The 26,428-nt window shown below is 40.6% G+C and overlaps 1 protein-coding gene across 22 annotated transcripts in view; it reads left to right on the top strand.

Moving 5' to 3' along the window:
• The window catches only part of adgrl2a (adhesion G protein-coupled receptor L2a), a 100,929-nt gene that overhangs the window by 35,947 nt on the left and 38,554 nt on the right, over positions 1-26,428 (top strand). For 15 of the 22 annotated variants that reach the window (XM_037113621.1, XM_037113623.1, XM_037113629.1 and 12 more), the window contains 4 exons: positions 6,983-7,196; positions 19,465-19,574; positions 21,194-21,253; positions 25,557-25,571. In XM_037113621.1, coding sequence (XP_036969516.1) covers positions 6,983-7,196; positions 19,465-19,574; positions 21,194-21,253; positions 25,557-25,571 — 399 coding nt within the window. The remainder of the gene's footprint in view (positions 1-6,982; positions 7,197-19,464; positions 19,575-21,193; positions 21,254-25,556; positions 25,572-26,428) is intronic. The other 7 variants (XM_037113639.1, XM_037113640.1, XM_037113642.1 and 4 more) reach the window with 2 other exon arrangements.

Genomic DNA, 26,428 nt, shown 5'->3' with positions numbered 1-26,428 from the left:
CCCCTGTGTGGACATGACTTCTTAAGAATACATGCTGTTGTAAAGGATATCTCTGGATTATAGAATCAGCACTGTGGGAAGAGTCTTGACTTAAAGGTTTCTTTTCCGTCTCAGACTTCCTTTGCTTGTACCGTAGAGAGGGGGGATACGGGGTGGGGTGGAGGAACCTGGAGGACTCAAGCTGTGTTTCCTGTGGCTCCGAGCTAATGCTATAGGCCATACTTTTCTTTCACCCCAAATCCCCCCAGCAAGCGACCTTGTCGGCTCAGGAGTGCAGAATAATGGCAGGCCGAGCGGAGATGCTAGCTCATTTACAAGCAGCTGTTTAGCTCTCATCAGAGCGGCGAGGAAAATCAAAGGGCTGCATTAACAGCAGACGACAAGCATCGGGAGCGTCCCCGTCACACTCCTCATTGGCCCTCGACAGAAAAATTATCTGGTTTCACATCAAAATAATCTGGAGACCTCTTTTGTGCTCTGGCCACAATGATGGCACCATGAGTGGCTGAATGGGCCTTTTGATCAGCCTCTGCTGTGCCCCTGTACCAACTCTGGGAGCAAGTGTAACTCAAGTTACAAAGGGTCATTTTAATATGAAAACCATTTACTGGAAGCAAGACAGTCCTGATGAAAAAGAAAATAGTTTCTCTGTCATTTGTGCTGCATAATCAGCAACAGGCAATAGTGGAACAATTCTGTTTAATTGAAAGAGATTCAAGTTTGTTGTCCCCAGTAAAACACAGCAGTTGCCGAAGCTACGTTGTGACTTTGTATTCTCTACGGGTTCAAAGTATGCCATGTTGGGGAAAAATGTCAGCTCTTAGATGCAAAAAACAATATATATTACGCCCCGATATAGAAGAGTCAATAATCTGACATTCAAAACCCACTTCATGACATTGTGATCGCCTGTAACCATTTTGTAATCCCTAAATCAGGATAAGAAAGACCTAGACTATTCAACAAGACTATTCAACACTTATTATCCATGGTTTGCCATCAACACAAAATGCAAGCATCAGATTTTCTTTCCGTAGAAACAACCATTAAAGCCTCTGTTTGAAAGATGATAATCCCAAATCCCAAAGTCGGGAATCTCGTCAGTAATACTGTCTTCTAACAGGAGCCATAAGTACAGTACTGTGTGTATCAAACAATAATCCAATACAGTGATATCCCTGCTGTCATTATCTTGACAGGTCTTGGAATAAATTTCAGTGTCTTCAAGAGGAGGCAGAGAAAAAATGTGGTCAATTCCAAGACAAGGTCGAGACCTTTGTAAGCGATCCTGACACCGTGACCCATCTCAACTACTACGTCATTAAAGATCGGGTTGTACGTTCCCTCAGGCTTAACCATTCTATATTGTAAGCAAGGCTACTTCTTCAACGTTTTGGTGGCGATGGCTGTGCGTGAGCAAAGATATTCAAAGTAAATCCTTTATAGTTTAATTATGGGTTTTTTCAAATACTCTACGTGTTTGTATGCAATGGATAGACATTGAGCATCACATTCTTAACATATCTTAGACCTTTGAATTGGAGTTGAATCGAATCTTGACGTGCTGGAGAGTCCCGGCCCTGGTATGCACCGTAGGTCCCTGTGGGTTTTCTCATGCGCATGTCTAGTTTCTTGGGACCACATGGTAGAAGTCCCCACATGGCTGATGAAGATCCTAATGACTCCTCGTTTCTGTGAAATAGGAAGACATTTTGTTCATTACCTCTGCTTCAGTGATACTCATATCCTACCAGATGGTCACTTTCCAATTGATTTGGCTCATCTGTGGGAAAAAAAAAAAAAAAAAAAAATGAATTAAAACATTACAGCACCGGAGAGACAGTGCATAATGGGTCTCCTTTACGTACGGGATGTTCTCACACTTCTTCAGGTGCAGATTCTGTATCGGCCCTAATGTAATCGCAAAGGTTACACATGGTAGTAAATGCCAGCCTGGGACGCTTTTAATAGAGCCTTCTCATTGGGTGTAATAAAGTGCTATAACCCACGGAAATAGAGGTCCTTTGCACCAATCCAAATCAATTACAAGCATGTGATAACAACATGTACAATAAGCGTGTGTCAAAAGGTTGAGTGATCATGTGCTTTAAAATAAACAAGCAGCTGTTTTCTAGTGGCCAAAACAAAAAGCTGGCTCCGATTTCAACTTGATGGTTGTAATATATGCAGAGTTTTCAAGGCTTACATTTTAATTTCAGTCTGTGGAAAAAAAAAAAAAAAAAGCGCAATGCTTTTGCTTTTGCACAATGGCACGGATCTTTTGTCAATGCTCACTACACGGCTGCTGAAGAGGATTTGAAATGTTTTTCTAGTGGTGGTGGTGGGTGACCTGAATGCCTGATTAGGAAGAGAGTAAGCAAGGCCACGATAAGGATCTGACCAGTAATGTCTCTGCCGCACCACGTTGCCATGGTCACATAGCTTTCCACATAATACTGTATGCCCTCATGCTTCCTGGTGTTTAATTAGCACAGAGAATGAAAAGCTCCTCCTTTTTCGGTGTTTGACTGATAGGCATCTCTCTCTGCGGCCCGCGTGTAGGTTTGGATGCGTTATCAGAGAGCGAAAGTACATCAAAGATAGTGAAATAACACCTAATATTTGGAGGCGGTGTCTTGAAGTGCGCGCTTCCTGTGAAGTGGAAGATGCTGAGTTTTGCTGTTTGAACATGAACAGCGCCGACCTAAAATGAACCGAAACTTTCTCGCGCTCGTGTGGCTCCGTTTTAGCATCAATGCGACCGTGGTGTGCGGCTGTGTGTGGCGCCATTTTGTCATTCTCCCTGTCGTAAAAAGCTCAGAAGTTAAAAAAAACCAAAAACAAAAAATAGAGCCCTGAAACACAAAATAGCAACAAGTGCTCTCAGCTGCTCCAGTAAACTGTTGCAATCACTCTAGATGCGATATATGGGACTTTTATCAGAAGACGAGAAAGCTGCGTAAAGCTGGTATTTGAACACCTAGCACATATTGATATTCTTGACGTGGTGTAGTTTTACCATATGGAAAGTAAATAATTTTCATATCAGACATCCCCTGAATAATTATGCTAATGGCTTCATGAGCAAAATAATGATTACTTTTCTGGCTCATTTGAATAATGAAATTATTTAGTTAAGTGAGACAGTAAGCATGGGATTTTGTTTATGTTATATCCACTGTGATCACATTATTCTGTTGTAATTGCGATGCATTGTCGTACCCGGAGCATGATCGATGGTTTGGCATCTTCAGATTTTCCGCGTGAGTCACATAAAAACCCCTCTGGTATATAATATCAAAGAACTTATGCAAAACAATCATATGAGGGGGCAGATTTTGATATGTCATTACAGCGGCGTAAATTACTTTGACCACTGGATATTTTTTTTTGTATAGGAATGGCGTTGTTTAGCAAATTATTCTGCTGGATCACACTGCCGCAGTGTGAAATTTGTGTTTCGAGAGGAAGCAGAACACAAGAGGGAGTGAACTGAACCAGAATGATGATGAAATAAGAGTACAAAGCGTAAGAGAATGCAAAATAACCTTGTTGACTTAATTTATCTATTGCATTGAAATTTGTTTGCGGGACTATTGGGTGCCCCCGTATTGATCTGCCTTTGTCGCTCATCTCCCCATGTACCGAAAATACCATCCGACACCAGAGTGAGAAAGTAGTTCAGCCTCGGGCCTAATCAATGAGAGAGGCTTTTTGAGGTTGTTTACGACCGTGCTTCTGGTCCATGATGCACAAACCCAGCTGGTGAATAAAGTGCGCTTAGAGGTGGGCAATTTTGTTTGATTTCCAGAGATTTGAGCACGAAAATGTACCGTTATTACGGGCCCTGTCATCAGCATGGTTAAAAAGTTGCTGGTGTATTTCAGTGGGAGTCTTACAGTATTTCTGAGCATACATTTATCTCCTCATTGCTGCAGTCTCTGTTTTCCTACTTAAGCAGAGAGACCGCATCAGTTCTAAATCATGAAACCAGAAGCCGGGATCGTGGCGGCTCTGCAGAGTGATTTAAGTGTTGTAGCAGTGTTTCTGGGACACAGAGCATCGGTGGGTTTGGCTGAGGATTAGGAGATCTGACTTGGAGGTCTTGCACATGGCCAAAGAACCAGCTCAGCTGAAGCCACAAAGTAGGCCAGCGCAAGGTAATACATCCCATCCGTATGTAACTGCTGCCCGATTGATCGGAGTGAAGTCTATATGACCTTCAGAGGAAGAGGAGCTGGAATTTAGTTTATTTAAGAAAAAGAAAATTAGTGTTTGTTTCAAGCATTAAGGATACTCATATGTTAATATATTCATATATCAGATTATTATACAATGAATGACATGTGGAAGTCTTGTTTAGTGAGGTATGATATGTAATAGGCATGGACCAATAGGCTTTTTTAAATGGGGCGACTGCCAGTATTGATTATTTGTGATCAAGGAGACTGATAACCAATATTCGGAGCAGATATGTGCAGTCAAATTGTAAATATGTGACTAGAGTGGTGACTACAGCTGCATTACAGCCAAAAGAGTGCTTTTCTAAATAAGTTTATTTTATCTGTGATCAGACTTAAAGAAAACACAGATTGAATATCGGATCAAATAATTATTCGATACCTAATGTTTTCTTCTGCCCCCACGCTGATATGGGTGACATAGCCATTCTACTTATATACGTTTTTAAAAAATCTGTTCAAATGTGTTCACCATGTGTGGATTATGTGAAAGCTGTCTTTTTCTCTGATAAGACTAAATGGCGAGGTGTGTGTCTCCATTATACATGCGCTTATCCAGCCATGGTTTGAGTGTAAAACTTGTAATGTGGCATTGACTGATGTTTTACATAGGTTCTTATGGTTACTACACACTGCACTGCTGACTGTTGATGGAGCTATGCTGGAGTGCATTGACATGAACTCAAGATTGGCTGTCAAGTCGCGTTCCTAACACGCCGTGTTTTCATTTTTTTCCACTTGGGCTTTTTTTCTCTCAAGCCAACGTCTCTGATAAATTGTTTATCACCTTAAGCGTTTCTTTTTGACTCCGGAGAGAAAAGCGGCTGCAAAAATGAAATATGGTTGAAACCTATCATATTTGAAAGCCTTTTCTTTTTTTTTTTCTTTTTTCTTTTTTGTTCATGCCCATTGGTCACATGAGAAAGTTTGCTGTCAAAAGGAGCAAGTGGAGGGGGGGGGAGATCCTTCCCTGATGATTGTATGCTCCCAAACTAATCTTACAGAGGTTGGATAGGCCATCTGCCCTCCTCCAAGCAGACACACCCTTTGTTTACCCCAAGCTCTTCACTGAGCACCTTTAGAAGTCGTACTTTCAACCGATTGGTGCACAAATGGAGGCTCAGCCAATACAAACTGACATTAATCTTCCTTTGTAAAATACCACAGTAGTATCTCCTGGAGAGGGGCACAATACCGAATGCTAATCCCCTGCTATCGTAGCATAGCATTTTAATCAGACAAAGATAATTATACTGGTAGTTAATTGATGAAGCATCCAATAGGGTAAAATGAACTCAGCCTTTCCAGACCAATTGAGCTGAGCTGATGTCAGTGGCTTTAAGCGAAGTGTTGCCGCACAAAAACCAGTTCACAGGATGACTCACGAGATGAAAAAGTGCTTTTTAATTATAAACAACTGCACATATGGATCGGTCCGACTTGTCCAGGTGCCAAACAAATTAGTGCACGAGAAGTAGTAACAAGACTTTTTTTGTGTTTGTTTTTTTTTCCCCCCCCTTTCTCCTGTGACTGTGAACTAAACCTCATTAGAGAAATAAAGGCTTTGGAAACACTAACAACATAGACATCAACCAAGTTGCAGGTAACAGCACCATTATTCAACGTCAAAGGAAGCTGCCGTTATTATTATTCAGTGCCACCACTGCTTTAGTCAAAGTCCACGGAGGGGCAGCTGGCAATCTCTTTAAGCTCCGCGCTACTCTTCTCTAATATTGACGTGTCATAGCTGTGGAAAGCTTCTCGGTCTTAAAAATATCCCATATTTGGATTGTTATAGTTTATGTACATAGTTCACTTTTAGTTAAAGTACGGCCTTTGGCATTGTTCACATTTGCAGAGCACAAAGCCACAATATTGATTTCTCTTCTATTTTTCCTACCCCCTAACCCTCCCTGACACACAAACGCACACACACACACACACACTCACACAAACTTCGCTTTTTTTTTCCCCAGCCCTCCAATAGTCCGCCTTTCGATTTGTCGGCACGGCAAAGTGGATTATATTACACTCATGTTGTACGGATGCTTGTTGCAGTTTTTCATTTTGGATAGAAAAATGAGCTTTGTGAGTAAACCACAAATCTCCAGATAGACTCTGTGATGACAGTGTGTCCCCATATTGTAATGAAACAAAGGACAGCAGTACGACAAAGAAAAAAAAGTGTGGTGGCAGACTGTTCAAAAACAAAACAAAAGCGTAATACAAAATAAAATCTTAATGGAGACAGCTTCTTTTTCCTACCGTCACATCAGCTGTCGGGTTCGGTTATTAGTGTCATATCAGTGTGCTTACTGTACACGGACGGTCGTGAGGGGTTACAATGCTCCAGACACTTTAGCCGACAAACTGCGCTTTAATGACAATTATCGATTTTTTTTCAGGACCAGTTAGACACGGGGATGACATACTGGCACCATTAGCTCACTGGTGCGGCTCAGATCTGTTCACTCGATGAACACAGATGTATGTCAGGCTCGTGGGCCAATCCGCATTTCACTATCCATCCTGCTAAAGAGTTGCAGCCTTTTGATTACCATGCACATAAAAAATGCTTTTGTGTACATATAGCAGGCCCAGCTCCCATATCATGTGTATTCTGCCTTTCATACCTTCTTCTTCTTTCTGATTCTGATTCTGATTCCTCCTTTGTCAGCCCAACTACATTTCCCCTTTGATTTGCACTTATAGAGCTCTTCTTGTATTCTCCTCTCCCCCAGGGTTTAGTCGAGCTGCCCTGCCGTTTGGCTTAGTACGGAGAGAGCTGTCTTGCGAGGGCTACCCCATTGATCTGCGGTGTCCAGGAAGTGATGTCATAATGATCGAAAGTGCCAACTATGGCCGAACGGATGACAAGATCTGCGACGCCGACCCTTTCCAGATGGAGAACATCAACTGCTATCTTCCAGATGCCTACAAGATCATGTCGCAAAGGTAAAAACTGCAGACATCTCTGTGCAGCACCCAAAAAAACTGATTCCAAAATTAGGTATCTGCCAAAGTTACAGGACCCTTCGAAAATAATTGACAGGACTCAGCGGTAACAGTTGCCTTGTTGCCCCGAGCAACCAGATATGGACCACTGTCAACCGTTTTCATTTTGTCTGGTTGCCCTTGTTGGCACCTCTTTTTCCTGCGCTTTAAAAAAAAAAAAAAACCCTCCACATCCCTTTGCCTTTGGAATAAAATCTTCCGCCAAGGAGAATAACAGGGCTGGCGTCTGATTGATTTACTCCATCGAAAATAGCAAAACCGAATGCAAGTGTGGAGTGGGAAAAAAACAAGATAAAGAAAAAGGCAACCGTAGTCTGTCAGCATCAATAACCTGCAAGACGTTAATGTTAGTGCCAACACAGAGACAGCTGAACCTGATCGAAAGAGAATTACAAACTTCCAGCTGAACTTGGGAGGTGAAGCAAGGCTGTTAAACAAGAGGAAAGAGATTTATTGCTTTAAAACAAATCAGTCAGGAGGCCATAGCAGCACCACAAAATAAAAAATGAAAACGATGGACGTCAAATTCACATATCGAGCATAACAAATTAACTTTCAACAACATTCTCAGAAAACAAAGAACTATTTTCAGTTACTTTCTTATTTGACAGGACAGACAAAGTGCAGATCTGAACCAGCTTGCTGGAGCTAATTATTCTGTCTATTGTAATTTACTCTGTTAAATACATTACCTCGCAAATGTGCACTCTAGATTAAGTAGGCTAACATTAGTCTATCACTATTAGCTTTGTTTTGCCGTATAAGTTAATTAGAGGCAGTTGCTTTTAGCCAAATCCATGTGATGTCTACCTTTGTGTGTGTGTGTGTGTGTGTGTGTGTGTGTGTGTCTGTGTCTGTGTCTGTGTCTATGTCTGTGTGTGTGTGTCTGTGTATTTGTGTGTGTGTGACACAAAGAGAGAGGGTGCATTTTTTATCATATGAAATGCGGTAGGTTGGTAATAGGTTGTCAGTGACTTTTCTTTTAATAGAGCAACTATTATCTCAACTTTAGGCAGCAAAAACAACTGATGACAGCTTCAAGCGCGTGCGCGTGCACACACACACACACACACACACACACCATTTGACTCCAGTAATAAAATAATTAAACAATGTAAGAAGATAAAATTCCACATCAGCACAATATGTGTACTTTAAACGTCAATCAGGATTTTTAAAGTTCACTCATCGTGCTGATGTGGAATTTTATCTTCTTATATTGTGTAATTATTTTATCATGACTGGTTGTTTAGTGCAGAGCATGCGTCATTCATAGCGTTTCCCAGTGTTGTATTCCGTTTCCTCAAACAGGGCAGATAAGTAAATTAGGATATATATATATATATATATATATATATATATATATATATATATATATATATATATATATATATATATATATATATATAATTTCCATTTTGCAACATATTTGTGATAGATACTTGACTTTTTGCTTATACAGTACAGTTATTTAACAGCTATAGTTTTGATATCTACATTTTACTTATTATATTTTATACACGTAAAAACTACTTAACTTAAAACTAAACTAAATAAACAAATTAAGAATTGCAGTGCTGTATACTGACATGTGTGAAGAAACTAGGTGCACGTACAGTATATTTAAAAGCACCAATGGTCAACACCATGATGAGTATACACCATAAAGTCTGTACTTGTCATCTGTTCTTTAGTTGGTACAAGTTTTGAGGATTAAACTTCTGTAAATTTTCACTTCTGTTTATGTTGGTGTGTTGCTACTTATTATTATTATCTGTAAATAAGCAATCTAAATACTTCTTCCATCACTGGCATCTCTTAACTTTAACATGCTGATCTTCTGTACTGGCCCGTGTCGGTCAAAGTATTTGCAGGACTGACTCACAGGTTGATCACTGACCACAGAGATGCGCTCCCTCATTCCAAAGCCACTGTCTCTGCGGCTGTCACTCATGTTCAAAGAAGGATGATTTAGTGTGAAAAACAAACCCCACTGAGGTGCACAGACTTGTGCGCGCACACACACACACACACACACACAAACATGCAGCACAGTGGGGTTCCGCTTGTAACACCGTATGCATGAGACCTTATACATGAGACCAGTTGTCACATAGGGATGCCAACTGAGCCAAAGTGCACAGGATGGAATGACATATGAGTGCCACAGAGAGAGATATTGGACGGTATGAGACTGTCAGCAACTTTGGCAAGCTGCCTTGGGAAATCAAAAAAATAATGAAATAAAAGAGTGGAGCCCTTGTATTCAGGGGGTTTATTGTCAAGCCCTATTTGATGAAGTCAGATAGCTGACTCGCATTGTCTGTCTTGAAAGGCTGCAGCCTGCATGCTCCCTGCTTGTGGCCCTGTGTATTATGCTGCTCTCAGCCTCGCAAGTACAAAAACAGTCCACTGAAGCACAAATACTGACCCAGCAGGAGCCACCTGACAGCAAATTCCAAATAGTCTTGAGGAAAGGAAAAGAAAAAAAAAAAAAAAAAACACCCTCTCACCACCGTCTGTGGACGACCTGGGTTCATTCCTCATATGCATATCCTGAGAGTGCCAGGGGCCCGAGTTCAGATGTTGTTTTAAATGTGTTTTTAGCACTCTAATGTCACTGCTGAGCTATTGTATTCAGAGCAAAGAGAGGAATCTGTGTGTTCTAAGAAGGAATCATGCGATAACAAAAGGTGTCTCTCGGCTGCGTAGGTTCAAAAATCGCACAAAAGGAACCTCGCAAGATTTTACATCTGATACTGCAGGGAGAAATCCAAAAGAGATCAACTGATGCAAAAAGTGACTTGCATATATTATACCTAAGTGTCATGCATAGATATTTTTTTCATGTCAATCAGTCTCCAGGTTCTTGTGAAATAAATCACCCCACAAAGTGTGAGAGCAGATATTTGCTCATATTTATGCGGAAACGAGCCAAAGATTGAAGAAAATGCTGTTTAATACGTATTTAGATCTGCATATGTCATGAGAGACTGTTTGCAGAATCAGTGCAGGAGCTCAAAAACAGTCCGCCGTCATGAAAATAGACTCAAGGACAGCTTGACGAACGCCCAAGATTGCATATGGGACTAATTAGTGATTTTTTTTTTTTTTTTTTTTTATCTATTGTCCCCTTATTTACAGGAACAGACTAAAATAGGAAGCAAACGTAATGAAACAATGCCTCCACTGCCAAAGACAATTATCCTCAAACGGGAAACGTGGTGAATTTTCTTTTCATGTCTGGATTGAGATGTTTGTTTGCTCGGAGGTCTGAGCCCTTCACTTCTCCGAAAGTCAAAACTCCTGCTGAGGCTAACCCAGCTGAAATGTTCCATATGTGGGGCAAACCCACTGCACGCACACACACACACACACACACACACACACACACACACACACACACACACACACACACACACACACACACACACACACACACACACACAGTATATGGAGGAAAAACTATATTTCTTACTGTACAGTCTCCATCAGTGAAAGATTAAAGAGCCAGATATATTTGTTGCCATAATTACCTTGGCCCACTAATTTAAGTGTTTTGGGGGAAAAGAATTACATTAGCACTTGTGCTCACTTTTTAAACACCCAAAATTGATGTGGTCCTAAAGTGTGGAGAATTGGATTGAGGCTTCGCTGAGTTTGATAGATCCTGTTGGCACTCCAAGTTGTTTTTATATCTGGCTGGCATATTATATTCATGAGCACAATGATTTTATGAAAATAGCCTTAGGACTGTTGTGGCTCAATTAGAACATTCAGCTGCAAGCAATTAGTCGACTCAAGTGGGTGATAATCTGTACAGGAATTTTTCACGTGGACACCTCCCCGGCAGATGTGAAACTGCACGGCAGTACAGTTTGAAATAATTAATTCATTGATAATAATATTCGGCGCAGTGATTTTTTTTTCACGCTCCTCTTTTCGGGATTTTTTAATAATTACATTTCTTCATCTGCACTGATGATAATGATAATGACTGCGACCACAACACATTTCTACCACACACACACACATAACGTCCACGAGATTAAAACTGTAATTCAAAAGCATTTGAATATCATTTTGTAACACATGCAGCCATCTGGTGTGTAGTTATTATTGATTTAAATCTGACCAGCAGGCCTCGTCCCGGTACCTCGAGGAGTAACAAAGTGGACAATGACACGTTTTGACTAATCATCCTCAAAAAGAAGACCTCACTAAGATATACAGTATGAATAAGTGGCTTACATCTATTGATTTCTCCCTGACTAATGAGCTTCATTGTAAGTATTCGATAACGAGGTCATTGATTGCTGTAACATAACATGGCTGGGTCTCGCTGTGCCTGTGGATCGTATCAGTGACACGGATGATCAAAGCAGATAGCTCCCTAACCGAGGACGCGAAAATTCATTAGTCTGGTAGGACATCCAAGAGTTGGGACGAGTTGATTATCAACAATAATTATCGTGATTAAAGCTGCGGCATTTTAATCAATTAGCAGTCAACTATTAAATGAATCGCAGACTACTTTGATAATCAATTATTTTGTGATTTCTTTCCTCCTGCGTGACAGCAAACTGAATATCTTTGGGTTGTTTGGGTGTTTTCTTGGGCTTTTGGGAGCACTGATCGACATTTATGTTTTACAGTTTACAATTAATCTACCAAACACCTAGATGATTAATTGCAAAAATAATCCAAAATGAAATGCAGCCCTAGAAATGATCACTGCCATTCAACTTTTTTATGTTGTGATGACACATCTCAAATGTGACAGGTTTGTTCCTAATATTATTAACAGTAACAGCTGACTTATAATGGTGAAGTGACCCGGTAATATTAGTATGTAATCAGCTGTATTTTTCAGCTTCTTGCCAATAACTGGGAGGCAGTTCTGGAGACTAAATGATGCTGCTTACACTATTTATATCAGTGACAGAACTGCGAGCGAGGCTCTCCGAGGAGCTCCATTGTTGCCGCCCGACAGCACACTGCCTTGTTCCTTCTCTCCGTACATACACTGTTAGTGTTTATTTAAAGCACGGCAGATTAAGATTTCATAAAGATCCAGATTCAGCTCGGGCGTTTCTGAGGGGTGCGCACAAGTTCATGAGCCATGAAACTGCTCTCAACTCAGGGCTGGATTGGAGAGGATGTGCTAAATTAAAAGATGCAGAAAAAAAAAAAAACAACAACAACAGAAAACAACAGTCGTCATCTGTGGTCCTCATTAGCCAAACAACTGATCAAACCAACACATAACAAGTTGTATGAAATTACAAAATATAATTAAACTTTTTCACTAAATGAGAAGGTGCTCACAGGATTTTTGAAAAGCTTACCAACAAACATGTTACATCATGTTTTATTAACAGTAGGGCTGGGCAATAGGACATTTTGTTTTACTCTGGTGGCTGTCACTTTAACATTTGTGGACGTTTTAGACCAGGGGGTGTCAAACTCAACCAGCGGAGAGGCCGTCTAAAAATAAAAATGATTGTGCGGCTCAGATAAGGAGGGGCACTGCCAGAACTTTCATTTAGCAGGACATTTAATGAAGAATAAGCTCCCCCTGTGAGATCTCTTCTTTCTGTATCAAACTGTGTGAGTAGAGACAACCTAGAAATAGTCTGAGGCCATGCTCCTTCATTTTCATTTGGAAAAATAACCTTTTAAACGCTCATTTTTCCAGTTACTGTTGGGTTTTGTATTTGCATCTGCCTGCACTCCTCTTGACTCCTGTTTTGCTTGATTGATCGTTGGCTTGTCAGAACTACTTTAAAAAAAAAAAAAAAATGTAACCATGGCGACGTCTAACTCAGAGCCCACTAGTTCTGCTGCTTTTACATTTCAGCAGGAGAACAGGTTTATTTAGAACGGTGGAGAATTGTATAACGCTGCACATTGTTGACATTATGGAAATGTGCCAGTAGCCTAAAGGCTATTAAAAGAAAGTCAAAATCATCTTGCAGGTACTCCAGGAAGGAAATTGTGCCCTGCGAGCCTCGAGTTTGGCACATGTGTATTAGACCATTGTGGGCCGTTTTGGAAGTCAATGAGCAAGACTGCATTATGCTAAAATTGGATTTTTGAGGGATTTTTGCATCAATGTAAAAATGGACCTCGGGCATTTAATCGGCCAAAAACAGACATTCCATTCCGGTCATTTTATCCAAATAGTTTAATTCGTACCTTAAATATTGCAACATTTAATGATGTACTATGAAAAAAACACATGGTCCACCCCTGTTTGACAATATTAGTTCTATTATTGCGTGAGATGCTAAATTTCCCACAAATGTTTTTTAAATAATCTACTTTAAACTTGTAATAATTTCTTGTGATACATACCATTTAGGATTTGTTAGATACATCAAACACTTTATATGACTTTTAAACATCTTACACATACAGTATCCGTACATATTCGCCACAATTTCATGTTCTATTGAAAGTAGGTTTTAATTTGACTTATTTTTTTTGTCTTCATTCTGATCAACAGATAAAGTTCCTTTATTGTGAAAATATATTTGAATTAACCAGCAACATGATACAAATATGATAAACACAAGATTTGTGTTTGCATGCATATTCGGAGTCAAGTCCCACCATGAAGTCTTGATCTGGACTCTGACTCAGTCTCTGCAGGAGGTTAACATTGCTGTTTCCAAGCCATTCCTGTGCAGCTTGGATGCTTGGATTAGCCGGCATTGCATTCGGCAGTCTTATAAAGGTCACATCCAGAGCTGCAGAATGTCACAGTAGTATTTCCATTGATTTGAGTGGCGTGACAATATACCTTAGCTGGTTTTAAAATCAATAGGTGAGATGGACGGATGTGAGTCAGACTCTGTAAGAGCCTGGTATCCCCCCGTCGAGTGCCATTGGCCAGCTCCAGTAAATATAGCATAAACACAAGCATATGACAGTAATTACAAGTTGTACCCGGATATTGGGTCAGACCTAGAGTTGAAAGCAGGATGCCCATGGTTAATTTCTAACGACCCATTTCCTGAAACATTATTGGGCCACCCCCTTAGAAAATGGTCTAAAACATACAGATATTGGAGGTGATTATACATCTAACGTTTGTGTGTGTGTGTGTGCGTGTGTGTGTTTTGTGTCCCTCTCGCAACAGATTGTTTCTATCGCTGCCATTTTGTGGCCCTGGAAATGATTTAATTTTTCAATGGCCTGTCTGCTATCAACAGGCTTGCCTCTTGAGAGAGATGTCTGCCTTGATAATTGCGCCATGAACCTCATCAGCATTTCAGATGAAATGGAGCTAGACGGGTCACTTTGAGTTTAAGAGACGCTAATTTGATTGAAATTCGAACTGGGAGCACCAGGAAGTAGATTGTGCCTTTTTCTGTAATGTGCTCCCCTCACTCATGTCGCTTTTCCTCCTCCAGTTACACAGCCATTGTTTTTCGCCGCTGATGTTATTTTTCATATTGTGAATTCCAAGTGGCTGCTCAAAGCTGCCTGAACGCCGCCGAGTGTTGAGGGATAGAAAATTGAGCAGTGGGAGCAAAACAATCTAGGATTCTGCAATTAAGGAGCATCTCCTCCCTCGCCTAAAGTGTCCCATGAGCGGCACGTGACGTGTCACATTAGCAACTTTAAATGAGAGACCGGCGTGATTTTCCTTCCTGGATGAGCTTAAAGACAGGCGGAGGCATGAAGACAAGACTATTTACATGTTGTTGTTTTCTTTTGCTTTTTAGAATATTGATCTGTGCGACATTGTACATTTTAAAGGATGATTTTGTTTTTAAAAATGTAGGAAACCGATTACCTCAGAATGACTCATAGGTATAGTAAACTATTTGATTTGAGTTGTATGAGCTAAAAAGTTTTGAAAACTTAGAGTCACAATTTTGCAATGTGCTGTGTTCATATGGTGTCATAACACTGATGTTTACCTTCTACAACACACGATTTCTGAGGCCGAAATCAATGTTGACATTTGATAGCTTTAGAAATCCGATAGTCGTACTTTTAAATAGACATTTTTCAAAATCAATACATTGACATAAACATAATATCATGAGTCACAATTATTTTTGTCAGGTTAATCTTGACATTTTTCTCATATTGCTCCACGACTAAGGTTGACGCGGGCTAGAGTAACCACAGCTGAGTCGCAAGCTAACCCCGATCCACTGCGCACGGCAGCGGTGATTAAAACAATTGTATCGGTTCCCAAAGACGGATTAGTGACACGCACATCTGAATAACAGGCTTTAGACCTAACTAATGCCTTTTACCTCATTTGTTAGCAGAAATAGAGGTTTTCATACTCAAGGCAATTTATTATTCATTTAGCACATTATCTTCATGTCCAATTATTCCTCTGACATGCTTTATGATGACGGTGGAAAAGGTTAAATTGGATGTGGATACGTGGTACCAGGAGTGCTATCAGTTACACCTTGTTGGCATCTTATCGTACCCCTTCCCGCTGTCAGCATGGGAGTGCTCATTTTTAAAGGAGATTTGCATCAAATCCAAGCAGCGTTCTCTATGACACTCTAATTGTACTGATGTCTGCCTCTCCCAAAAGGTCAGAGATGTGATGGGATTACATTTAGAATACTGCAGCATGATTAACTGGGCTGGTAGGGGGAAATGGAGGCAATCAGAGCAGAAAGTAGCTCTGTCTTATTTTGTTTTATATTTTTTTATTTTTTTATTTTTTTTGGTTTTACCTCAAGAAAAAAAAATGTTAAGACTATTTTTGTCACTTTGAGAAAGTAATGGATAGACAGATGCAGCTGCGTGGAGCTCTGGAGATCAAACTTTTATTGTCATTTCTTTAAATTGGACAGTCTCTTGTTAAACTATTTCATAGGTTTGTTAGACAGTTGAACCAGTTTGTCAAAAGAGAAAAGAATAAGACACTGTATATTTTTTCCTAAAGATAAGTTGCCAAACAACTGTGCCTTCAAAATAAAAGTATCTTGCAACATATTTGCCTCATAAGTACTTTATACTGAGCCTCTTTTCCAGCTGGCTAATTATAATAAATGAGTCCTCTGTCTGCTTTTTTTTTATTCAGTAGAATCCTGTTGAACAGTCAAAGTATTTATAGAAATAGAATGTTTCACTCTGGAGGAAAGTGGAGAAAAAGCTTCCTTTGACTTAATATTCATTATGTACATGATTAATTACTATATAGCCTCAGACTATCAAAAGATAGTCAGAGATATCATATTTTACATGTATTTAATTAGTGTGCACTTTGAGACCTGTGCCCTGGCAGGCCCGAAATGCTGAACTTTTTTATGGGGATGAATTTCAATTACATGCTAACTCTCAAATTGAGGGCCAGGACTATGCCTGAAAGAAGTCATTAGGGCTTTTCGCAATTGGTCTCCGGAGATGCCCAAGGTTTCACAGATGAGAAGGAATCACAGTCACACAATCCCATAGATCAGGGCACCCCTATTCCACAGCGCTAGAATTAGGGCAATATATCAGAAAGAGCTATCAACACATATGTCAACATTGTTTCAAAAGAAATATGAGGGTTTTTTTTTTTCCTTTCCGGTGCTTACCTCCTGTTGTTTAATACATTCGCCTGAGAAACGATGGCAGGTCCGTGTCTCATTAGTGTCATGAATTTTATTTTTGATATCACTCTGTTTCACACACCTAATATAAACCAGACATTCATTTCCCCGTCTCATTGGAATCTGCTGGATAAGAAGCACTGTAATTTATATTGCCCCGGCATGATATGCTTATGCATGAGCAAAGGGGACAGAATCATCAAAGTGACCATATAATATATGGAAAGCGCTGCCGAGTCATGAAATATTACCCTGCGAAAAAAACAAGCGGCGTATTATGGGCCCAGCATGAGGTGCGTGTTTTAATTCCAGGACAGTAATTCATTTCCATAAAAAAACAAATACAATATGCTGATATTCTCATCTGTTATCACACGTGAAGGTCATTAATAAAGTGAAATTCCCCTGAAGCCCTTCACTAAACACAGATGCACACACACACACACACACGCACACACACACACACACACACACACAGATGTTGACAGAAATATTTGTCCTTGTACATGGCTCCATGCTACCACCACCCCCCCCCCCCCCCCCCAAAAAAATAAATAAATAAATATATATATATATATATATATATATATATATATATATATATATATATATATATATATAAAACTTTTGTATCTGCAAAAAAATTGTGTGAAATATTTTAATTGGCGTATATGCTGATTGGGAGGAATAGAATGGGGGAAGAGGGGGATTTATTGCCTTTGTGCTCAGCAACAAAAAAAAAGAAAAAGGTAATGACTAATTCCGTTCCCTGCCGTTATTGTGATTTAGGGGGGGTTTTCATTTGAACACAGGAGCCGTTTGTTTAAGTTTTGAGCTGTTAACCATAATTTGCCCCTTGCGTTCATGCTATGCGGCTAAAATGTGCTTGTTTTCAATCCGAAACCTAAACAGCACCGATTTTCCAGCCCCTCTGTGCCTGCTGGATGCTATACGCCTCAAAAGTAAGCAACTCTGCACCGTTCCACTGCGCCGCCCTGACATTATATTAATAACATTTGAACACAGAGCTGTGATTACCTCAGCAGCCCAAAACAAAAGGCAAAACCAAAAGCAAGAGTACAATGCAGCCCAGTAATACATTTTCCAATGATCTGCTGTAAATGGGCACACTGGTCTGTGATAAGAAGAAACAAATATTATCTCTGGTCCCTGCTAAATCAGCAGAACAGAGTTATTGATCTGGCTCCTCGCATTGCCAATAGAATTTTAAGTCCCCTTGGTAGCAGAGCCGGCTTGCTCGGGGTATTGATGTTATTATCATGATTTCAGTACAGCAAAAGGGTGGTCACCTGCTATTCCCCGGCTTCAGAGCACACCGCAAGCTCAATTATAATGTCTGCTCTCCAGATGTTAAAGGCAGCGACCGAAATTAACTTTTGACACTGCTGCAGTAGGCTGGTGAAATGAAAAACAGAACATGTAGGTGCTATATGGGAGCTACAACAGGGTTTTGTTTTCTTAAGAAATCCAATTTTATATCCCTTTTTTTTTTTTCAGTAAAATCACACGCAGGCCGTCTCAGTTGTTTATCTCATGTGTAAAAAGCCTGCACAAATGACACACGTTTAGCTTACACAGAACTCCCTCTGATATTCTTACTTTATTTATTTTTTTCATTTTTTATTTTTTTGCAAAGATGCCTTGATGAGTACTGGGTCAAGAATTACAGAAGCTGCAGCAGAAATCATTAGTGAGACCTTTGATGGCATTTTGGGTGTGAATTCAAGAGCCTCATCTAGCTACTCAGCGTGTCGGCCCATTCAGAGAAGGAGAAAAATTCAAATCAATAAGCCAGGACATTTGAGCGAAGCACACAGACTTTGTTTATCCCGCGCGAGAGCGCCCCACGAAACGCAGATGTGGGGGGTAGATTCCCCCCCCAAAAATCACATGAGGTCCACATGCAATTGTAGTTCAGTGTGAACAAGTCTTGATCTGTTTCCCTGTTTAGATGTGGCATTGATTTGTGCTGTTTCTGTACATTTAATGTCATTTCCAAATTGCATGTAGAGGAGCACCAAACACACACACACACACACACCCATACACGGTAGCCGGGGGACGAGGTTAGGGAGGAGAAGGAGCTCAAACCGTGTGGAAGCTGCAAGATTCATTCAGAAAAACTGAGACGTGATATTTTCGCTGGACAGTTATTGAGCGGACTGGTAATACTGTATTGTAAAAGCACAGCGGAGCCTTTTGGGATTCTTTTCACTGGCCTACACACAGTCAGAGAGATTATCCAAGGTCTTCAGAAAGACATATAGAATTGTGCAATGCACAAACGACCTCTCTCAGACCGCACATATAGCAGAAAGGAACCAATATGAGAAACGTTAAGTGAAAAACTGTGGCAATGGCCCTGACTTCCTTGCTAACAGAATAAATAGCCTTGCAGCTCGGTAGCAGCGGTCCACTGTTCTCTTTGCTGAATCCATTCACTTCTTGGGGAATCTGAATATTCCACATGAGTGGGAAACATTTGTCTCTTGTGCTTGTTTCAACGTTTCTGCATTCAGTTCCTTTGACTGTTCACTAGAGAAGGCCTCAAAGTAGTTATTGACGCTAAACGTGTTTCCGTCTCTGTTTTTTTTTTCTCCCGTCAGATGCAACAATCGGACTCAGTGCATTGTGATCACGGGTTCAGATGTCTTCCCTGACCCCTGCCCAGGGACCTACAAGTACCTGGAGGTCCAGTATGAGTGTGTGCCCTACAGTAAGTATGACCCTTCTGTCATGAATTGAAAACTCTCCCTCCCCCCTCCCTCCCTCTGACCCTACCATCCTCAGTTCCTCTCTTCTTCTTTGCCTCCTCTCTCTCTCTCTCTCTCCCTCTCCCTCTTTCTCTCTCTACTCTCTGTATCACACCATATCCAGTCCCATTTCTTCCTTCCCGCCGTGTCCTCTTCATGTGCAACACCTATCAGCACCCTTTTTCTCTCTGTCTCTTCTTCCATCTGTGTCACACCATGAACTTTTCATGAAATATGACCTGTAAAACCCTTTGGTCCTCTTCTGTACTGCCTCTATTATTGATGCGCTCGCCCTGTTTCCAGCGGAATCGACGAGCCTGGTTATGGGGTAGCAGAATAGAGGGAGGGTGGGAGGAAGGAAGTCGTGCTGACTCTCCGCGAAAGGCAAGCGAGGGTTTCATAACTCCATTCTTGTGCGGAGAAGTCTATCAGGCGCAAGAAGGAAGGAAAAAAAAAAAATTCAGCTCACCTTGATGGCTTAATATACATCCATACAACAGGTGTTGGAAGTATGTTAACAGATGTTTCATTATGTAACGGAACAGAATGGCTCCACTCGTGAGTCAACAGGGTAATATTTCATCTGAAGAGATAGTGTTAACATTTTGTCTGCTCCTCGGATGCTAAAATATTCATTGCCATTAAGCTCCCGAACAATCTTTAGATTGCCCTTTGTCCTTTAAGCTGCCATGTTCATTTGCAATTTGTGAAGTAAAATTCCCTTCATGTAACCTTTGCAAACTGATTAATGACAAAGATTCAGATGAATTGCCAGGATCACTAATCAGGTGGAACTGGAATAATTAGAGCGGGAGTGACGGGAAGATGAAGAATATTTGGCGCCTCCTTCCTGTTGACTGTTTTGTGCACCGACGTCTTTAGGCATGTTTTGAAATGAAGTCTGAACACAAGTGATGCACCTTTCTTCTCCTGCACATTTTTAGATATCCGTACGACATTTTACATTACATTGCTCGTTACCAGTGTACCTGTCCGAGCCGGCCCCTTTAGTGTTGAAGCAGAATGCATTAGTGCACATCATGAGGATGCGAAACTCATTACAACTTAAAGGTTAACCTCTCTGAAGGCTTTGAGGACCTGTAATTAAAAATGGAATAAGCAATAATGAGCATTTGAGTCCATTTTATTGAGCAAAGACAAATCTTGTAGCTTTTTTCCCTCCAACGCCTAACTGCTTGTTTTCTTTCTTTCTTTTTTTTTTATTTTGCCTTTTTTTTTTTCTTCTTGCCTCATAGTTAAGTGAGGTATCGATCCTATGTCTTGCTGTGTTACCTCAAACCTTAATAGCAGGATTAGCCTCAAGGTGCACCCATGTCCACCCACTGTTATGATTGTCTTTTGCCTCCTTCTCGCACCAAGGGAACAGTCGAGACCGCCGTAGCGTGGTCCTGGCTGGAAAAAACTATGGGAAAAGAATTTTAGACATACAGACTTCTGCCCAAGGACTTTCAGTGCTGCGAAAAATGTCTGTCATAACATAAAAAACTGCAAACAGGTTCTCACTTCACTCTAAGCAGTTTCAAGCATGCATGTCTGTAGCCCCGTCTTTTTGCTTCTCAAGGTCCATGCCCAACCAGAATAGGACCAAGAACACAGAATGTATCCTATCGCAACTGCCCCGGTAAGTGCTTAGTGTTCTCCCAGTCTGATCCAGTCCACACAAAGCCCAGTCCAGCCTTTCCCACTCAAGCCCCTGTTGTAACTGTGATAGATTGTGATTTACAGGCGAGTTCTGTGTTATGTTTCTTTCCCTTTACCAGTCCTCTGTCTCCTCTTCCCCAAAAAATAAAATCCATGTATACCCCCGATCATTTTTGTAGAGTCAGACTGGCGCAGAGAAAGGCAGTCACAGGGGAAGACTTCCTGAGCTTTTCCTCACCAGTGCAAAACCACTTCAGTTTTCTAGCTTTCAGATGGAATAGATCACATGCCAAATACCGAGATTTGTGATTAAAAACATTGCAGCGGTTCAGGAGCTTAGGATCCCCTGGATTTGCCGGGATACAAGACTTGAGAAGTTGTTTTGCAAGAAAACGTACTAAATCTACATTAAGCTGATCAACGGCGGGACCGCAGACAGTGTCCTCATTTTGACTCGTAACCGCTGCCCCCCCCCGTCAAGTCTTATCCGTCTCCGTGAATTATAGCCAGCAGTTCAATAACATAATGTGACAAACAGTTGTTATTAATGTGCTATCAAATTAATTCGTTCTATTGTCTGAGCATTTGCATAATCACACAAGCAATTTGGGATTTTTTTTCTCACTTCTGTGCAAGTGGCTTTTTATGCAAGAAGTTGCACACACTTCCACCGTTTTCATCCTTTTGGCTTCATAATTTGGTTCTTGTCATGAACTGGCCTCATTAGCGAACATTATCTTCATGTTCCAGCCAAGGATGTAAATTTCGCCTTCACCTGGCACAGAATTGCCCTCTGAATTGGCTTGAGTAATTGTTCGAATCAGGCAACATAAAAGCCAAGATATTTTTTTTTTCATTTTTTATTTTTTTTTTTATTAAGGTTCTGCTCTTAGCAAGCTATATTAAAATGGCGAGGGAAAAAAAAAAAGGAGAAAAAAAAAGATTCTAGCCTTGCAAAACTAGAGAGTCATGCCAGTGGGCATAAACAGTCCTCAATGCTAATGTTTTCATTTTTCATCACACTCTAATGCCAGTAAACCCCTGCCCCATGTGACAGTGATGGCCAGATTATGAAAATTGAAGTTAAGCTGTGACAGCATGATTCTTGGGTCCCCCTTTTTAATGTTTTTGTTTATTTTGTGTGTTCAGTTTATTTTTTTTTCCTCCCCTCCTTATTCATTCCGTGTAGTTTACATCATGCTATGATTTAGATTAAATACCGGAGCCGCTAACTGAGACCGCAGGCGACAGCAGACATCCATCCATATGCAGATGGAACACCTGATTATTAGTAGCGATTATTTATAGGCATTATAATTTGAGTGGCTCATAGACAGTGGCAATTCCCTAGAAAGCCTCGTAGTGTCTGGTAGAGAAAAGTTCAGGATCTTTGGGGTTAGCGTGGGTTGTCTCATGCTTGTTTGTTTTTTAATGTTGCTGTATTAAAAGTGACTGACTCTCTTCCCTTCCCCCTGTGCAATCTGCAGGAAACCTCCTCGGCTATCTGACTCACTCTCCCCATCCACTGACCGATTTCTGATCACACTGATTGCTATTTTCTATTTTTTACACTTCGACTAACATCTTCAGGACCTTCCACCATGTGTTTCTCCCTTTCCTTTCCAGGTTGCCTTCACGCCATCTTTCTCTGTCTTTTTCCTCCCCCGTCCCTGTCCCCGTCCCCATCCCTGTCCCCCCCTTCTGTTTCTATGTGGCTGGCGGCTTCTGAGAACTCAACTGTTTTTAGTCATTTGTGATTTGTTTGCTTCCTATCCGTGTTTGATCTCTTAGTTAGCTGCAGCACATTTAAATTTCTCCTCCAGACTGCCGCGCATTCATTTATGGATCCTTTTGAATCTCTAGTTTCCGCTGCTTTTCCCTTTTTTCAGCCACTGAGGCTTAGGTCAGACTCGACAATTATAACAGATTCAAATTCTAATCTGGACCTGCACTAATTGGAGCCAGAGGGTTGCAGGATTCAAGGGGAACCTAATTTATGATTGCTCACATTATCCCATGGTGCAAACTGGCCAACAATGTGTAAAATTAGTATTTCGACACTGATTTGCACAGGCTTTCTATGATTGGGCCTTTGTATGTTGAATCCATCTGATACAGAAATCTGAGAAAGACCAATGGAAATGCGGATCAAGGGCAAAAGAACTGACGCAAGCAGTTTGTACTTGTGAGATCAACATCTCCACCAGTAAACACTGTAGCGTTGAAGGAATACATCAGAAATTAGATTCTATCAGACAGCAATGTGCCGGAATCAGTCTACATTTGCAGAAATTACTTTTTAAGTCAAACAACTTTCATAGCAGTGAATTAAGATGAACTTCATTTCTTTTTTTAATATAAGCTGCAGCTTCAGTGCCACGTAATTAAAAGTTGGTGAGCATTTTTTTTTTTTTTTTAATACTAAATACATCACATTCCCCTCACATTTTGTCAACTGAACGTAAGACCTGAACAGTGTCCTAGTCTGACCTGGGCTTCAGTTTCTGTGAAACTTCTCTTTCTGAAGATGTTTTTGTAACAAATTATCCTTAGTGTTTTTGTTGGAATTAGAATCAAGCTGTTTCTTATTTACTTTTTAAATCTTGTGAAATGTTCGATCAGTCATCGGCGCATCAGATGAATTATTGGGTTAATGCTCTTTTGCGCAGTTGTTCTCAGAGTGCCTTTTTTTGACTACGCCCTTGTTGGCTCATTTATAGCGGATTTATTAATATGAAGTGCAGTATTGCACTGTGGAATTAGATACACTTCAACAGGGAGTGCACAAGCACAAGCCGTATTAATGTATTTTGCTCCAGTGATTTACACTGATTACCTGCGCCCTCGATAAGGTCACAGTTCAAATACATTACTAATAACTATTAATTAAATGAATACATTTTAAATTTGGTCAAATTGGAGGGTGACACAGGGACTTTTTGTTGGTATTAGTCAGGTGTTACATTGTCCAGATTTATAATACGGCATATTTGGTTTATTCCAATCTGTTTCAAGACATAGCAAATAAGTAATTTATACACTATACTACTCTATATTTATCTTTCTTTTATATTTTTTTAATGCACTGTTTCTTGTGGTTTATGGTGGTGGGTGGATTAAAACAGACCACAGTTTGAAATCAGCTTGGTTTGGCTTTCCTACAAAACCAGAGTCATGTTGAGTCAAATTATTCATTCACATAAATAAAGGGATGCAATAAATGTCACTTTACTGTAGTATTTACACAATGGCTTTGAGCCTCGGAAAAGGTTTTTATAAACCTATAATTATATTTACAATAGTTACAACTTGAAAGTAGATCATTGTCCCAGAAATGCTCGGAAAAATCCAAGCTCTTTTACAAAACGCCAGTTCCAATAAAGTTGGGACGCTGTGTAAAGCATGAATTAAACAGAAAGTGATCATTTGCTTATCCTTTTTGACATAAACTCAATTGAAAACAGCATGGTGAAAATCTATTCAATGTTTTACCTCATCAACTTTGTTGATTTTTCTAAATATATGCTTATTCTTAATTTGATGCCAGCAGTATGTTTCAAATGAGTTGTCACAGGGGCTACAGAAGTCTGGAAAAGTTGTGGGGAACGCTAAAATAAACAGGCTTATTGGTAACAGATGACAGTATCATGACTCGTTATGAAAGGGGCATCCTTGAAAAGGCTCAGTCATTCACAGGAAAGATTGGGGTGAAATTCACCACTTTGTGAAAGACATTAATGTCTTTCACAAAGGATGTGGGGCTACATGTGCTTGTTAACACACTCGTTTGGCAAACAGTCCATTTGCAAATGATTTCATTTTGTTTTTAACCACATTTTACAAAAAGTCCCAATTTTTTTGGAAACAGCGTTGTAAAGGAACATAATTCATGCAGAATTTCTTGTAAAATCAAAGATCTCTTTCTTCTGAATGTCCAAGGTTAAATCACTATTGGTAGCATGTACTCGCAGACACTTAGCCTGTCAGGCACAAAATCCATCCACCACTGCTCTATAAACCAATTGTTAAACTGGCCATGATCACAATGTGATCAGACCATTTTCAATGTTCTAATCAAACCCTTTTTCTAAGACAGGACCTTGACGGCCGTGTGTCACCTCTCTCACAACTTTCCTGCTTTCTCTGCATAGGTGTACCCGTCTTTGTCCGTGTCTCATAACATGTTTCTGCATATGTAATCGTAGCGATGACAGTTAATTCATATTAACCTCTTTTTTTTCCCCTTGCACCCCTTTCATTCTCTCTTCCAACGCTTAAAATAGAAGTGGAGCAAAAAGGTAAATAACAGACACGATCCAAACCCTAGCTCCTTGTTTTGTGGCATCTGGCTGTAAACTACCTATTTTTCCCATGGTGGCCCAGACTAACGCATCGCAGACGTTACCTTCAGAATCCGCCCCCCCCCCTACCGTAATGTTAACGGGCCAGTGTAGTGCAAGGGAAGTGACTCTGGCCATGAAAAGGGACAGCACACAAGCAGCCAAAAGATGTAAATGGGGGCGTATTGGCTGCAGTCCATAGGGGCTTCCTCTACTCATTCTCCCTGGGTGCTTTTGCTACTCAGCAGAAAATCATATTGCCTGGCTTCCAAATCCCTTTTCCATAGCATGCCATGGTAACAGTGTTTCTTGGCCCTTTTTTTCAAGCTATTGATTTCTACTGTCCCCTCTCTCTCTCTCAGAGCCCCCCCCCCCCCCCCCCTCCTCCCCCGCCCTCCCCCTTTTCTCACTCTTCTCCACATTATTTTCACCTGACCACTTGCTGCTCTCTTCTCTCTGTTGGTTCGAAAATGCCTCCAATGCCTCAGAGCAACAGCCAAAACACCTAAAGAGACCCCTAACAAAAAGTTATTTAAATCTTAATGGTTGTGACATTTGCACCACTTCGTAATGACAAGCCTCTCAGGGTGTATACCGTAGAGATGGTGGTGTTACTGAGACACATCATAAGTACACACAAACACTTTGCAGACTCCGCTGACTCCTGCTCTCTCATAACCTCTCCCGTCTGTTGCCAAGTGACTTTAGTTGGCTGCATTTTTTTTGTTTACAGGACCAATTGTTTCGTTAAGTTTTTGTTTCTGTTCTATTTCCCCTCATTTGTGTTCTACTCCCAACAGTAAATGTCTATGAGG

This window comes from Acanthopagrus latus, chromosome 11 (assembly GCF_904848185.1).
Source record: "Acanthopagrus latus isolate v.2019 chromosome 11, fAcaLat1.1, whole genome shotgun sequence".
NCBI classification, from domain to species: domain Eukaryota; kingdom Metazoa; phylum Chordata; class Actinopteri; order Spariformes; family Sparidae; genus Acanthopagrus; species Acanthopagrus latus.
Note: the sequence above shows the minus strand (reverse complement) of the source record. Positions and strands in the feature narration are given on the sequence as shown.